Source organism: Lingula anatina, chromosome 9 (assembly GCF_051362555.1).
Source record: "Lingula anatina isolate TDL-2025a chromosome 9, LinAna3.0, whole genome shotgun sequence".
Lineage (NCBI taxonomy): Eukaryota > Metazoa > Brachiopoda > Lingulata > Lingulida > Lingulidae > Lingula > Lingula anatina.
The window spans coordinates 9,972,498-9,988,720 of NC_141775.1; the positions used below are offsets into that span (position 1 = coordinate 9,972,498).

At 37.0% G+C, this 16,223-nt stretch overlaps 2 protein-coding genes across 4 annotated transcripts; both read right to left on the reverse strand.

Annotated features, from left to right (window-relative positions):
- Positions 1-3: 3 nt before the first annotated feature.
- On the reverse strand, positions 4-5,622 carry LOC106174897 (beta-1,4-galactosyltransferase 4). Its single transcript, XM_013556666.2, has 9 exons — positions 5,345-5,622; positions 4,996-5,081; positions 4,135-4,367; positions 3,767-3,957; positions 3,206-3,328; positions 2,294-2,395; positions 1,787-1,940; positions 1,421-1,518; positions 4-500 (listed from the first exon to the last, which is right to left on the reverse strand). Exons 1-9 carry the CDS (start codon positions 5,422-5,424, stop codon positions 398-400), a joined length of 1,170 nt encoding a protein of 389 aa, XP_013412120.2. The 5' UTR covers positions 5,425-5,622; the 3' UTR covers positions 4-397.
- Positions 5,623-6,399: 777 nt separating this feature from the next.
- Positions 6,400-15,155, reverse strand: LOC106174904 (beta-1,4-galactosyltransferase 4). 3 transcript variants are annotated; one of them, XM_086995160.1, is made up of 9 exons: positions 14,907-15,155; positions 14,319-14,368; positions 13,478-13,710; positions 13,001-13,191; positions 12,528-12,650; positions 11,872-11,973; positions 11,403-11,556; positions 8,017-8,114; positions 6,400-7,857 (listed from the first exon to the last, which is right to left on the reverse strand). In XM_086995160.1, the coding sequence occupies exons 1-9, from the start codon at positions 14,990-14,992 to the stop codon at positions 7,746-7,748; spliced, it is 1,149 nt and encodes a 382-aa protein (XP_086851286.1). In that variant the 5' UTR covers positions 14,993-15,155; the 3' UTR covers positions 6,400-7,745. The 3 variants fall into 3 exon arrangements, with proteins under 3 accessions (XP_086851286.1, XP_086851285.1, XP_086851287.1); XM_086995159.1 differs by having other exon boundaries at positions 14,898-15,155; XM_086995161.1 differs by having other exon boundaries at positions 14,913-15,151.
- Between the last annotated feature and the right edge of the window lie 1,068 nt (positions 15,156-16,223).

Genomic DNA, 16,223 nt, shown 5'->3' on the forward strand with positions numbered 1-16,223 from the left:
GACTGCTATTTTTTTATATATATTTATGAAAACATCCCGTTTATTGCTTACATTAACTGGTGAATAATTGGGTTACATGTTTTGTGATAATTGTTTGACAATTTTATTTTAACTTTAACCCTGTTAAATTCATACTCTGTCCACTTTAAAAGTAACGCATCTGTTGATTTAAAGTGAACATTTAAGCAGCCTACTGCTGATTTGTCTCGTGTCAAATTACACGTAATTTTCTCATATCGAATTCAATTTCCCCTTTTTGTGAACAAGCCACTTTTTAATGGGCTTTTACAACTGTCCATTTGTTTGGCAGCACTTTCAATAAATTAACAAGGAAAATTATGAGACTGGGAGAAAAAAAAGTCGAAGTGCTTGTTCACATGTACGTATACATGTATATCTAATGTCGATATAATTTCCGGCCCTTTTTGCGAACTCTGTTTTTCTTCTTTCTCTTCTTCGTTGTAGAGGTCTGTGCTTCCTGCTTGATATCGCTGTTAATTCTGCAAAAATAATAAATAAATAAATAAATAAAATGACAATAATGATAATAAAAACAACCGATTGACTCTGTCATACCTGGTGGGAAACTTGCAGTAATCTGGCTCATTCAGGAGTTTATTTGAGACGAGTGGGGAAGGTGGAATTAATTATTCGCCCAATTAACAAAACAATTATAAAAAGTATGGTATCTTGTCCATATAATGCCTAAATATTAGCTTAAATCTGAGAATATACTACTTTGATGGGGTGATTAAAAAGCATAGAGTGAGATGCCAGCGTCAAGATCACTTACTATCGGTACGATCGCAATTATAATAATGCAGCGAAGACTTCATTACTGGTTTTAACAAGTACTTATATGTCACATTTAATCATGCTTAATTGGTATTATTACCTTATAAAGCTCGATATTTTGCAAAATATTTTTTTCCTGTTTCTTTTATGTGAGCTACATATTTAAGTATGAATATAAATATTTAAGTATAAATAAATATTCAATAAAAATTAGCACTTTTAGAGCAAAAACGCCATGTTTATATAGATTTATTTAGCTATCCACTCGCTTATGCACATACTAGTACTGGGTACATGTACAGTGTAGCCTTTATAACGTATCGATCCCTCATGACATTACCGGGGTACATGTATATGATATACACTCACACTGGACAATAGGAGTGTCACCCCCTGAATCAGAGTAATCAAAGTTATGATGCCTGGTCTACTTATAATGTGACTAATGAGTATAAAACCGCTGTACTATGGAATTGTATCGTTGGTCTTTTTGTGAAATATGAGGTTAATAAAATGATACCAGGAGCATATCGTTCCATAGTCATTTATCTCCCCCAAAGTATTGGTTCAGTAGGGGTGACACTTCTATTGTCCAGTGTGTACAATATTATCAAACGCCTCTTACTTCGGAAACAACTCGTTGGCCCGTGTGTAATTTACTGCCCAGTATGTATTGTTAACCATCTTGTCATATTTGGCGTCCATTATTCCTTTCCATACATTCTGAAATTACCCAGAATCCATTATAATGGGGCATGTAAAGGTCGTAAATCGAATTTTATTATCTACATCTTCTGGATCCAATGGCGAATCCACCATTCTTTAAGAAGAATCTGGAATCAGGAGTCTTCAAGATAAATAAAAAAAATATAACAACCTGTTCGATGGCGACCATCATATTACACTTTGAAATAAAAATCAAGATATCTTTTATTTTGAGTCTCGATCGTAACCAGTGCGCTCTTTTCGCCATAGTCCTATTATTACGTACCTTCATCATGCTTTTCTGATCAAAATTAAACTTAATCCACGTGTATGTTGGTCGATACTCTGTTGCTAGTCGGGTGTAGTTCAATGTATTCAGTCCATCAATCAACGGCCCGTAGTGCTTATACAACTTCGATGCAAACTGGTTCATATCGCCTCTATGAGTTATTTGAAAGGATAATCAATATACAACGAAAGGTATGCAGCACTGAGCATTTTGCAGACTAAAATAGTGTGTCACTGCATGGTGTTGCTAAAGCATTACGAAGGGGGGGGGGGGGGGGGGGCTCAAGTATTTCACAAAAAAGTAATGTCAACGGGATTAATCAATCACTTTTCACCTCTTAAAAGGTTTTAAATTATTTTTCTAAATGGAGCCATTCAATCTGTCGCAAAAAGTAGTGTCTAACCACAAATAAAAACACAGAATTGAAAAAAAAATCGTCATTTAAATTATATAAATAACCCTCCTCTTCCCTGTCCTTTCACAGTATTATAAATAATAACTTACTTCTCCTTGTTGTCGTAGCCAGGTGGACGCGTGTGGTTTAAAACCTTGTACATTCCTAATTGTGTGTGGGCATGCTCAATGGGAACTTTTTGAGAGACACTCCTAGAATAACAAGATCGCTTTTTTTAAAGATGATTTGCAACGGGCTAAAATGTCACCGACTTCAGCTGCGTCTCTATTGATGTGACCTGTCTGGGATCTGCAAAACAACACGGTGACTGAAAGCAAAAAAAAAAAAAAAAAAAAAAAAAAAATCATAACATAGATGCGTTTAGTTTCTCACGATTGCCGTTTAGAATGACGTTTTCTTACGCATCATTTAAAGGTATGGCAACAACTGTTTGAAGTTCTGAGCAGACGAAACCATTGCTGAGGGCAATGAAGTAACTTTTTCAGTTGCAGCATTTTGCAATCAGCTATACATCTATTCACACTATGCGATCATATTAAGCAGTCAAGATATCGGTCTATTGGCTCGTGAAAAGAAGGGACTTGGTCCTTGGACCTTCAAACTTTCCGCCATTGACCGCAGTGACAGTTAAAGGTCAACGTCGTAAGCAAGTTAACAGAAACACACATATGACATCGGTGATGCTTTTTCGAGGAGAACGAAAGGTATATGTATCATTCCTGAACTGGATGGTTGACTTCCATTAAGGGCGACCGTACGGCCAATTTTTCCGCGTAAATCGCCGGTCTAAGGATGCGTCGAAAGGCTCGCTAAATCGGTGCATAAGTATTCAAGATGTGCATAAGGCACCTGTGTTGCCCCATGGAGACTGATCCAATATACCTGGCTTGTTTATATCAGCAACCCGCCTTGAGGTTGAGGAGCATCACTTTGATCAATCATAAAGCGATTCTGGCATAAAATCAATAAAGATGCCCATTTAAGTTAGATATTCAACTGACCTTTGAAAAAAATCGTCGTCCTCCCCGCCCCATCTTATGTAATTATTAGGAAACCCGTTTAGCTTCTTGAATGTATCAGGGGCGGTCCCAATAACTCCTCCAATGTAGTTTGGGTACATCAGGCTAAAACACAGCATTTAAGCGATACAAATGATTATGCATGTGCTCATGTATGGCTATCATTTACACGTTCTATAGCTAGGCCTGCCCTCAGCTCTGTGACCAAATAAAAGATTTCGATCACAAAGAGAGAATATAAAAACAAATAGATTACTAGACGGCAAAGCTCACAAATGCACATATTGACGTTATTACTAATAAGTATTACAACAACACCGTGCTTCTTTTCAATGTCATCATGGCATCATCATGTCATCAGTAAAAGCAATAATTGCATAAAAATAGCGATCGGTATGACAATATCGAAGTCGAAATGTACTTCATGATTTATATGGAGAAGATTGGTCAGATTATAATGAGAGAGAGAGAGAGAGAGAGAGAGAGAGAGAGAGAGAGAGAAAAGGAGAAAGTTAACTTGTGTAATTAATAATTGACACAGACTCGTACTGATTCCTGTCCTCAGCGGAGGCCAAATGAAGAACTCTGTCAGGCGGACATCTGTAGAGCAGTGAATTGTTCATGGGGATTTTATCCACGTCGTGAAATATGTAGCAGGTGAAATTAAACGTGGCACTGGCCTCAACGAATCCTACATTTCTGGTATACCCTAGGTTATAGGGCTCTGGAAGCGCCTGTAGAAATATAAAAGTGCCGAGGATGAATAAAAAATTATTTTCTATGTAAAAATTATACTACTGCTGCTACTACTACTACTACACTTTATGAGGCAACCGAAGTTCTTTACTGACAGAGAGCGAGAGAGAAAGAAAGAGAGAGAAGTAGGAAATAATGGACATTAAACAATCGACCTGTTCAACGACAAATATCTGGTAGTGACACTTCTGGCTTTGTAGAAAAGGGTGCAGATTTTGGAGGAGAATATCTAGATGTTCTTGTCTGTCACGGTAAGGAATGATGATGGCCACGTGGTCCCTAGGCTTGCATGACTTAGGTGCCCATAGGCCTCCGGTGGCGACCTCTTTAAACAGCTCCGTTCTATTTGGCGTTGGCAAAAGTGTCAGTTGAACATCAAATGCACTTTCTAAAATTGAAAAAGTTCTTGTATGTCTTTAGTCAGTATGTATTAAACGGAATATGCAAAAAGTCACTAGAAATTGATATTTTACTCAATCCGTTTTGACGACACGTTGATTAACCCTACCCTCTACCAGGACCGCAGTTATTATTGTGGACATTTTCTGCTGAGGCGACATCAGACCAAAATGACTGTCTATTTATCTAGAGACATATCTGCCAAAAAATCAATCTGTCGCCCTGGTAGAGGGTATATTAACCCTATCCGTATGTTGTTTGAGACGCCTCCAATTACCCTGAGTGTCAGGACCACTGGGAAGCTAGATTGTTAACTAATGAAACGTTTTGACGCGAGAGCTTCACAGTGGTATTGCTGATATGGGTTACTTATATATGAAATCAAGATCGAGCTGGCAATACCGGAATCTAGAACCCAAAGTACCTCCAATATGCTTCTGCATTAGTATCTGCCAATTGAATATCCACTGAGAGGTTTATCACACAGTGCACGCTGTACTTGCTTTCCTTTATAAGTACAAAGAACCAAGTACATATACCGCGTAGTTACAAAGAAAAATATCCCAAGAGCGCCTCTGTATATAGGGCCCTAACCTGTTCGTGTTTCTTGTCCTTACCTAAATTTTCCTGGGTTACTTGGCACATGTCCAAAGATTTGGCAACCGTTTCTTCACTCCCCTTTGCAAAGACATTGTTCACATATCTGTAATGAATTTAGACGTTTTTTCATCAGTTAAGAGGGGTTAGTTTTAGAGTCTTAATTTAAAGCTTGAAAAATCGTTGGTCGTTGCCAGAACATTTTTTGAAGAAAAAACACTTGTCTTGTATTTGAACGTCATCAAAAGTAAAATGAAGATTGAAAACATTATCGAATTGATTACCACCCTAATTAACGGCATTTATAGTCCGTTCAAAAATATTTCAAAATCTTTTATTTTGAATCACGCACACATGTACCTGACATACCTTAATATCGCCCGGTGGACTGCTACAATCCAAAATAAATTCACAACAGTGAAGGCAACGAAGAACAAAACTATTTTCATATTTGTACAGGGTAGATATTCTGTGAGCACTTCGTCATTCCATTTCACGAATAAGCATAGTCACTGCATGATAGTCTCAGTGCTTATTAACTCCCAAGTGGATACATCTATAGAGGCTATTGTAAATATCACTCACTGATATTGATTCCGTAGCTAGTGTGCGTAAACATGGAAGACAGAGAGAAGTGAAGGTCGGCTATCTACAAACATTGTACGGGGAACATAATTGCGGGAGCATAATTGCAGGGTTTTGTATGCGGCACTAGTGAATAACTAGATGAAGGATGTTATTATGATAAGTATCTATTTTTGTATTAGCGCATTTCATTATACATGCAGATATCTTAATGTACTGTCCAGCTAGGCGTGTATGTACATGGCTGCACTTAATGTTGCCAGTTAAAACAGGTTGGTTGCTAGGAGAGTACAAGTAGGCGTGGTTTAAGTAACAACACAAAATACCACAGCCACTTTTACAATCTGCATTCGCTGCTGTCCTAACTTATCAAATAACACAATAATAAGAAAATTGAAAAGAACACAAACAACATCTAAAGTGCATATGAGCGAAGTGCATACAGCGAATTGTCTTATAGAATAATTCAACATAACAATTCTATCTATAGTTTGCATACGCGTATCTCGACTGGTTTCAGATGATGACACCCCCACCCCCAATAACATGTTTTGCCAATATCTTATCACTTCATTTCTTCCTGTCTTGAAATAGATTTTTATCATTCACTTTTATAGTAACACCTCCGCACTGGTCGGTATGCCTGGGATAGCTGCGTCTGATAAGTGAAAATCCTTACCTGTTGATATTGCAAAACAATTAGTATGCAAATCGCCTGAAGTCACTGTGGTTCACATATCGCTTCCCATTAGATTAAGTGTATGTAAAGTGCCCATTTATACTGTAACGGCGAGTGCCACTTTGTAACGGCGCGGTGTATGATAAAGAGAGAGAGGAAATAGTTTTCCTAATACAATATTTTATTTCTTCCAAAACTATTGTTACAGTCATAGGTACAGTAGCAGGGGCGGATCCAGAGATATTTTCTGACAGTCTTCCAAATCATCTTTTTTCATTAATCCTCCATTTTTGACCGTCTTCCAACAGAAAAATAAGATACCAATCAAAAATAAATTAAATTGTAATTTGTAAAATTGAAAATCTGACTGTCTACCAGAAGACCCAGAAGACGGCCTCAATCCGCCCATAAGTAGGGGCACCAACAGGTAATTTAGGTAGAGCAAAGCACCTCATTAAAACAGTGCTCACAGTTGTTCCAGTGACGGAGTGTCTGTATTTCAGACTTAAGGTCTTCGGTCCTTGTTTTCCTACATGTGCTTAGGATGAGGTGATATGTTTGCAATATTATAGATCACATCCAACAACCTCCTATTTAAGGAGATTACAATTCTTGGTATGAGATCTATATTTCTCATTAAAAACATTTTTAAACAACTCATAAAAATATAATATATTCTGTTTTACCACAAAAACGGCAGTTATAGCTATTATTCTGATATCTGAGCTTGTCATCAGACCACGTGACCTCCATAGATGGCTATACTCTGTAATAACATAAAACCAAACTTAAAAAAAAAAAAAAAAACGGGGACTAACTTCGAATGTAGAAATGGATTAGTTAACCACTGGTAAGTATGGGAAAATTGTTGTTTACTCCGGGAAAATTCATTTTTTTTCGCCAAAACGAACAGTTATTATCCCTTTAAATGTACAATCCATTCACTCACTACCAGCTGTGCTTTCTCTACAACGCAGAGGTCAAGACTGGAATAATGATCATTATGGAAATACCAGGGTGGTAATGTTTTCATTTCCGTCTGTCTGTCTGTCTGTCCGTCCGTCTGCCTGACTATCTGTCTTTTTGTTTGTTTGATATTTTGTTTGTTTGTCAGCTCCCTAACCGAAAAAGGTATGGATGCATGGATATAAATGGTTTTTTTTAGGGTAGCCCAGAAATTGTTAGATTTTGGAGGTGCTCAGATATTAGGATCGTCATCTGGATCCAAGATTTTTTAAAAAGTTCCTTTGCCATGGTGAAACAGGGCCGATGACCTTGACCTTGTTCTGTGGATGCCTCCACCCTACCACACTTTACCACTTCAGGGTCCTTGGTGTAGGACTGCGTTCTCAGGGGCCCTTTCTAATTGTGAATAGTATCACTTCATTCTAGTATCATTTAAACGTCTTCTGGCCGTTTATAGTAAACAATACTATTTGCCTTACTGAACAGGCGTTGAAAATGGGATTTTTTTTTCGCGGGAAGACCAAAACGTCAATTATAAGTCTAATGTCGTTGTGAGTTTGCGCTCTTAGTGCGAACTTTTCTTTGCTGTTGTATTTTCCTCAGAAAGGTAAGTGCAGGGTCGCGTGTTTTCCTCTTGATTTCTTTTTTAACCCTGTAAATAAAAGTCAAACTGTAGAATACCTCATACCTGACATGCAGCTTGGAAAATACTTTTTATAAGACGGATGGGAGATTAAGAGTTAGTCCTTTACATCAAATCACTGTCAGCACATATAAAAAAGGTGTCTTGTACTTTTTAAAGTCCACTTACTTAGGAAACATTTCATGAGCACGTTCGTAGTTTATTGCCCAGTAGGTATTATTGACCTCTTTGTCATACTTGGTGTCCATTATTCCCTTCCATACGGTCTGAAATTAAATAGAAAACGTCTTTAGAGGGCAGGTTATAGGTCATAGAGGCTATGGCAGATTTTTGGGAGGGTGAGTTATGAAGCTTGGCAATAAAATACATACAATAGACGATGTCAATTTTACTGTGATGAATAAAGCAAAGGTATGGAAATTTGTTTCTGTCTCGTTTTAAGTTTTTTGTTTCATAAAAGTCGCGTGGGCTACACGAGGGAAGTTCCGAAGGTAAAAGGGTGTCCACGTGGTATAATCTCCTAAATTTCAATTACATGTATTGTACACGTGGGAACTCTGCCCCTGTCTCTCCTCCCATCTTGCGTTGCAAGTACATCAATAAAAGAAACATGAGGTAAAACAAGTCATTCCGGGGCTGCATATACAGGGCATTTGCGTAAATAAGGTAGCGGACACTTATGAACGTAAAACTGAATATAAAGAACCCTGAAGCTCATTTGGATTGCAGTTTAAAGGGACCATATATCCAACTTACAATTACCAAAAATTTTTAAAATAAAAAACATAAATTCCATAATTATTTTTGCAGTAATATCTGCGTCCCATATATGGGACAATATGGAGTATAAAAACAAAAAATATGGCGTTTTTTTCAGATTGAATTTTTAAATAGATAGAATGTAGATAAGGACAGTTTTATATCAATTAAGGGTCAGATAGACAATTACATATTTTATTATTTCTGTGTTTTTAAAAATCATCTGTATATTTCAATATGTTTATTTTATGTTCTCCTTTAATGTATTAACCCGCAACTCAATACCCAATTACCCCCTCTTAAAGGGTTTGCTTCATGCCGTCAGAATGGCCTGAACGGAACATATTCTTCAGAAAACATGCCCAACTAACGATATCTTTATCCAAATACACAAATTAAAAGCTCATTTTGTAAATTTTTGGCTTTAAAAAACGTCCTATTTGCTCGGCCTGGGAGTTAATGAGCTACGTGGTCACGTGGTCCAATGACGACAATCGAGCCACTGGAGAACAGAGCGTGCTTAGCTGTCAAACTGAGCTGCATTGTCTACCTGTAAGATGACTTCTCTGGCTTCTGATAAAAGTTTATACTCATTCAAATATCTTACCCGAGGGGTCTAAATCATCGTGAAGCTGTGTAAAACCATTTCCCGTCTAGTCATTTCTTTAACAATCATTTCATTATAGTTATCCCAAGTTGTATAAAACACTGCATTTGAATGAGTTAAGGAAAATGTTGATTATTGCATATGAGGTCCATGTTATTTGTGAAATTCAATTTATTTTATTAAACCGCTGACACTCCGTCTTGCATACTTTTATTAAACTGAGGTAAACAATGCCCGTTACCTTTACAAGTCCTATCTTAATCATCCATCTAACTGGAACTTCCTTTACCTCTTAATTAGAGGGTTAAATGGCATTCAATTTGTCTTGCTTGTATCGAACGCACTCTCTATCTAAGCTTTACTCCAGTTATCTCAGGTAAAAATCTACCTGTGCGTTAGTTACAAAGCGCAGCTCCCGTAGACCTGGGGGTACTAGATAAAATCTGAACACCAGGTTTATCGAGGAGCTAGAGAAAGAAAGGAAGAATTTTTCCTGCACAACTTCATAGGAATTTTAACACGGACTTGATCCAGCTTAGACCTCCAAACTAACAGGGTGACATGGGCAATTTTCACAAACAAATCATAAAACTATATTTCAGTTAACCGCCTTTAAAATAAATATACCGTTCTGGGTAAATTAAAATAGTTATTAAATCGCAAGAATATTTTTGACTTAAATGATGATTTTATTATTAATGGAAATTAAGCTACTATATGAGGTACATTTGCTGTGATTACGCTGTCCTTCATGTTTTGCGTAAGTCTACATTTTGCTGTATGTGCTTGTAATCTTTTTAAATATGTGCGTACAATTTTTGCAGGTCTGGTTACCCCCCTGTTATGTGATGAGAGTATTAATTTGGCAATTAGTTCCTTAGCTTATTTGAATAGAATTGCAGTGTAAAATTTTCAACAAGATGTTGGCGAAATAGCCCATTACTCTTTGTAGGTATTTCCCCCGTCAAAGTTCATTCCGTACTCAATTTTACCCAAGCAAATTTTTTTCTTGAGTAGATCTTTATAGCACGGTGTTATAAGCTTACAAATTTGCAAAAAAAAAAAAAAAAAAAAAAAAAAATTGCGTACTGACGCAGAATTTGCGTTTCAAGTTATAAAATGATCAATCTTTTAAATTATTTAATATTTCAGATGAAATAATCTTCAGAAACAAATCCTCAAAGCATAAACGAATTAGGATAACGAACCATTTTATTATAGCAGTTCCCATTTTTTCTTTAATATAACGCTCTTTTTCCTGTTTTTCCTCAACACGTTTTCTTCCACGGAAGCTTCAAGATACCCTGAGAGCAATTTCTTTTATTTATGTTCGCGACCGTGTTTGAACTTAATTGTTTAAGTATTGATATTTAACGTCATTTACAAATACCAATAAAATAACCCATGAAATAAAGGAGATATATTGAAAAATATCAAAGCCCACCAAGACGAGTTTCATACCTGTTATTACCTGGCTTGGGAATTGCAGCGGTGCATAATTAACAGGTTTGTTGTAAACGAGCTTTTGGTCAACTACAATGCATTTAAAATGCATCAGCAATTAGTAAGTTTGCCAACTGATGACAGTTAATCTGAAAGACTACCAGCTCTTGATATGATCTAAACCACCTGAGGTGACCATGATCTAGAGCATCGCAACTATTGTCACCGAAGTTAGTAAGTCACGGAAGACCGTCACAGACAAAGAAAGATTGTCAACGAGAGCTGCAATTTTGGTGAATCCCACGGCAACACACCGAGGCATAACGAAAATTCCTCAACTCCGTTCAACACAACTTTCATTAACTCCTCCGTCTGTATGCACCATGGAGTTCAGTTGAGTCTCATAGACCATTATCGTGATTGTCGTCACAGTACCACGTGACCCAGATCTGTTGCTTCATTTTTGCATATTGAGGTGAGGTTTACTAAAACGCTTTTTTTCTACTAATAGATTGTTTTTATAATTTTTAAATGGCGGGGATCGATTAAAACATACCTCTAGTGTATAGATTGAGTGCTGTATCTTCAAAATTCGAGAAATGGATTTTTACATGAACATTGTCCTTTAAGCATCTTGTCCGATGCTGACCATCATATAAGGTTTTGAAAATAATCACAAATCATTTTTATTGAGATTTGATCGTAAACAGTTCACTCTTTACGCTAAAGTTCTGCCATAACATACCTTCATCATGCTGTTTTGGTCAACATTAAATTTTATCCACGTGTAAGTTGGTCGATACTCTGTTGCTAGTCGGGTGTAGTTCAATGTATTCAGTCCATCAATCATCGTCCCGTATTGCTTATACAGCTTCGATGCAAACTGGCTCATTTTGAAACTATGGATGGTTTGAAAGGATAATCATTATACAACGAAAGCTATGCAACATTGACATTTTGCAGACTATACTAATATGTCACTGCATGCTGTTACTTTAACATTACGAGGGGGGGCCAAATAAATTTTCACAAAAGATAATGTCAACGGGATTAATCAATCGTTTTTGATAGACACGTTAAAGGTTATTTTTCCTAATTTAATCTGTCACAAATAGTAGTGTTTTGCAACATATAAAAGCACAGAAATAAAAAAAAATTGTCACTTAAGTCGCCTCTACCTCACCCTATTCACACTATTATAAATAATAACTTACTTCTCCTTGTTGTCGTAGCCAGGTGGATGCGTGTGGTTTAAAACCCTGTACATTCCCATATGTGTGTGCGCATGCTCAATGGGAACTTTTTGAGCGACAATCCTAGAAAAACAAATTCGCCTTTTCAAGATGATTTTCAATCGGCTGAATTGACATCCACTTGGGGCACGCTTTTATCGATATTATACGTATACCTTTCTGTGGTCTGCGAAACGACGCAGTGACCGAAAACAAAAAAATCCCTACCTTAGATTAGTCTTGTTTTTGAGAGACTCTTCTAGAAAAACAAGATCGCTTTTTCAAGATGATTTTCAACCGGCTGAATAGACATTCACTTGGGTGCTCTCTTATCGATATTACTTTACTGTGGTCTACAAAAACTCAGTGGCCGAAAACACTGCTGTCTATGGGGATAGGAAACGTTTCACCAAATTATTTTGTTCATGCAATTTTGCAGGTACTTTTTAGCATGGCCGTCAATGGGAAATTATTTGATGATTTCTGCCCTGAAGGTTAATCTAATATATCCGGCTTATTTATATCAGAAACCCCAGCTTGAGAATGAGGAGCACCAGTTTTTTACCCATTTTTGGTGGGTTATGCCAGGAATCTAGCACAGATGTAAATATATCCTTCACGTCATTTATTCAACTTACCTGTGAAAAAGATCGTCGTCGTCTCCTCCCCATCGTATGAAATTATTAGCGAACCCGTTTATTTTCTTGAATGTGTCAGGAGTGAATCCAATAGCTCCTCCTATGTAGTTTGGGTACAACAGGCTAAAACAGAATTCAGACGTCGATACATACATTTGCATACATGTAGTTATATGTATGGTTATCATCAGTTACAATCAGAACTAAAAATATAAGTGCAGTAGATGATTTAAAGAAGAACGGAGAACTTATCTTTTTAATATGGTTATGATTGAACATTTCAAACGTTACAGAACATTATATTTAGTCATTTTTCTTTATTTTTTATACTGTTACTTGTTAACGTAAAATAATTTTTTTAACTTCGTAAAGTCTTCCGAATGTTTTAATGGATTTTAGACCATCAATGAATTTTTAAAAAAGATAGGGTAACAAAAATATGTTAGATTGTGTAAAGAATTCTAGAAACTGACCTGTAATTATACCTGTCCTCAGCGGAGGCAAAATGAAAAACTCTGTCAGGAGGACATCTATAGAGCAGTGAATTGTTCATAGGGATTTTATCCACGTCTTGAAATATGTAGCAGGTGAAATCAAACATGGCACTAGCCTCGACGAATCCAATATTTTTGGCATACCCCGTGTTAAAAGGTTCTGGGTGAGCCTGAAGAAATATGAATGCAATGAAGAAGAATGAAAAAACACATGTGTTGTAAACAAATAATAATAATAATAACAATAATAAGTGCCCAAAATGTTGCCTTTAATTTATTTTACTATAATTACCATTTTTTTGGAAGATGATGTGATGACGCGAACCCTTGGTGTACTTGTACTCAATATACATAGACTCTGAGGCAACCGAACGTCTTTTATGAGAGAGAGAGAGGGAGAGAGAGAGAGAGAGAGAGAGGATGAAGATAGCTACGAAGGAACTGGTATTTACTGACCTGCTCAATGACAAATATCTGGTAGTGGCACTTCTGACTTTGTAGAAAAGGATGTAGATTTTGGAGGAGAACATCCAGATGTTCTTGTCTGTCACGGTAAGGGATGATGATGGCCACGTGGTCCCTAGGCTTGCATGATGTAGGTGCCCATCGGCCTCCGGTGGCGACCTCTTTAAACAACTCCATTCTATTTGGCATTGGCAAAAGTCCCAGATTAACTTGATATGCATTTTCTAAAATCGAAAAAGAAGACAATTTCATAACTTATGTCATAATCATATGACATTTTGTTCATAATCCCCGAAGAAGGCCCAGGGGCGAAAGCTCGGATTGTATTTTACAGCTATAATGTAGATCTTTCAAGGTGCATCAATATATATACTTCTTTAACTTATGTCAGTAATGTATTTAACGGAATATGCACAAAAGTCACTGCAATTGCCATTTTACTCAACCCGTTTTGATGACATGTTGATGACCCTACCCTCTATTACGGTGGCCGATAATATAGGCACATTTTCCACATTTCACAGAGAACCAAATGACCGTCTATTTATCTAAAGACGTCTGTGAATATCTTGTGAAAAAACAATCTATGGCCCTGGTAGAGGGAGGGTAGATTAACCCTAGCTGTGATGTGTGGGAAGTCTCTTATAATAATACTGCATGAGTTTCTTCTCGGTTGGTTCTGCATTGGAAGGTTTATCTCTCTTAGTGCACGTTTTCCCCAGTTCTCTTTTTAAAGAACAAAGCACCACTTACGTGTAGTTACAAAAAGATATATCCTAAGAGCGCTTCTGTATTTATTGAGACTCCGATTGATTCCTCTTTTTGTCCTTACCTAAATTTTCCTCGGTTACTATGCAGATGTCCAGAGATTTGGCGGCCATTCTGTAATTAAATTGGACGTCGTTTGATTAGTTACAAAGGGTCAGTATTAATCCTTTTTTAAGCTTGAAAAGTTGTTGGTCGTGACTAGTAATTGTTTTGTAGAAAAAATGAAGTGAACGCTGACTTGAATCCTCCCTTGTTATCCACTCTTTGCTCTCCGTCCAAAGCCAAACTGAACGAGTAGTAGCAGTATACACCAGGCCCGTAGCCAGCAATTTCAAAAGGGGGGTTCTTTTTCTGAAAAAGTGGACCTTTTCCCATAAAAAACTTCATGTACCTAGATCAAATTTTACTCAGAGTGGACCTTTTCCCAGCAAAAGGGGCGGTTCTTTCGAACCCCCCGGACCCCCCCCCCCCCCCGGCTACGGGCCTGTACACGTATTTTGATGCAGGACAAATGTCTTGTATGTGACCAGAAGTAAAATTAGCAATTAACACATCATTGGATAATTTCAACATTCAAAATAACGATATTTGGTCCGTAGTGAAATATTGCAAAGTTCAAAATTAGAATAATGCAAAAGTGTACCTGACATACATGTACCTGAATATCTTCCGGTTGACTGCAACAATCCAAACTAAATTCACTATAGAGAAGGCAAAGAAGAACGAGAGTAATTTCATCTTTGTCTTATATTCTGTTTACACTTCGTTATTCCTGTTTCCTAGCACGAGTAAATGCAAGGTTATCACAGTGTCTTTTCAGTGCATGCAGGTATATGTAAATGCATGGTGTTGATTCAGTGGCCAGTGTGCTGTAGACGGAGGGATGTGAAAGTCGGTTATCTACAGACATTGTATGGGAAGCATAATTTTGGGAGCATAATAGCAGGGTTTTATATGCAGCACTAGTAAATAATCAGATCAACGCAATTATTACGATTGATATCTAGTCTAGCATATCTTGTAAAGCGCATTCCATTATTCATGAGTACTTTTCAATGTGCTGTCCAGTTTTACATGTACCGTGTACTTATCTGGTCTTAAAAGTACACATATAAGCGAATTTATGATAATTACGTATAATTTCTTAGATGGGGTGGCACTGTCCGATACTGAGACACTTTAAAATTTCTCTTAAACCCCAATCAGATAGACACATCGTACTAGTCGGTTCGGCCCAATTCTACTGAGGATTCTCGCTAAGTGCAGTCAGTGGAATAAGCTTAATTGTCTGACACGCATCCTCGAGCAGCTAGGGGGCAATGAACCCAGCTGCAATTAGCCCCAACTGCTCGAGGAGGAGTGTCATTCAGTTAAAGAGATAATGGCTCTTCGTATGAGATCTATATTTCAAGGTAAAAAAAAAAAAAAAAAAAAAAAAAACATTAGAAACAACTCATAGAAATATAATATATTCTGTTGTACCACAAAAACAGCAGTTTAAGCTATTTTTCTAATATCTGAACTTGTCATCGGACCACGTGACCTCAATAAATGGCTATGCTCTGTAATAATCTCTTAAAAGAGATTATTACAAAAAAGCAAACATTTAAGAAAAAAAAAAAGAAACTAACTTTCAATGAAGAAATGGGTTCATTAACCATTGGTTAGTATGGGAAAATTGTTGTTTTATCCAGGAAAATTCATTTTTTTTTCCAAAACGAACAGTTATTATCCCTTACAGCGGACTGCTCTAATCGAGTGCCACCACGGAGTAGGATCGCATTTGGTACGTTGTCTATCTGAATGCTCCCTAAACAGAAGGTTAAAGGATCAAAGGATAATCGCTTTGAATTGTCCATGTTGTATCCGAGATGGCATTGACGTGCTTGATGTTTAGATATCTGAATTTTGATTTTTGTGTCACGCCGCAAAAGATTGGTGTTTTAATTTTTTAACTGTCTTACCATTT

What these genes read in the sequence shown, in the direction of transcription:
- LOC106174897 (XM_013556666.2), bottom strand. Translation starts at nt 5,424, where the DNA reads ATGAAAATAGTTTTGTTCTTCGTTGCCTTCACTGTTGTGAATTTATTT. An exon ending in AGTAACCCAGGAAAATTTAG is followed by an intron (nt 4,368 to 4,995) that starts GTAAGGACAAGA and finishes TTTCAATTTTAG; the next exon opens with AAAGTGCATTTGATGTTCAA. An exon ending in AGATATTTGTCGTTGAACAG is followed by an intron (nt 3,958 to 4,134) that starts GTCGATTGTTTA and finishes ATATTTCTACAG; the next exon opens with GCGCTTCCAGAGCCCTATAA.
- LOC106174904 (XM_086995159.1), bottom strand. Translation starts at nt 14,992, where the DNA reads ATGAAATTACTCTCGTTCTTCTTTGCCTTCTCTATAGTGAATTTAGTT. An exon ending in AGATATTTGTCATTGAGCAG is followed by an intron (nt 13,192 to 13,477) that starts GTCAGTAAATAC and finishes ATATTTCTTCAG; the next exon opens with GCTCACCCAGAACCTTTTAA. An exon ending in GGCTACGACAACAAGGAGAA is followed by an intron (nt 11,557 to 11,871) that starts GTAAGTTATTAT and finishes AACCATCCATAG; the next exon opens with TTTCAAAATGAGCCAGTTTG.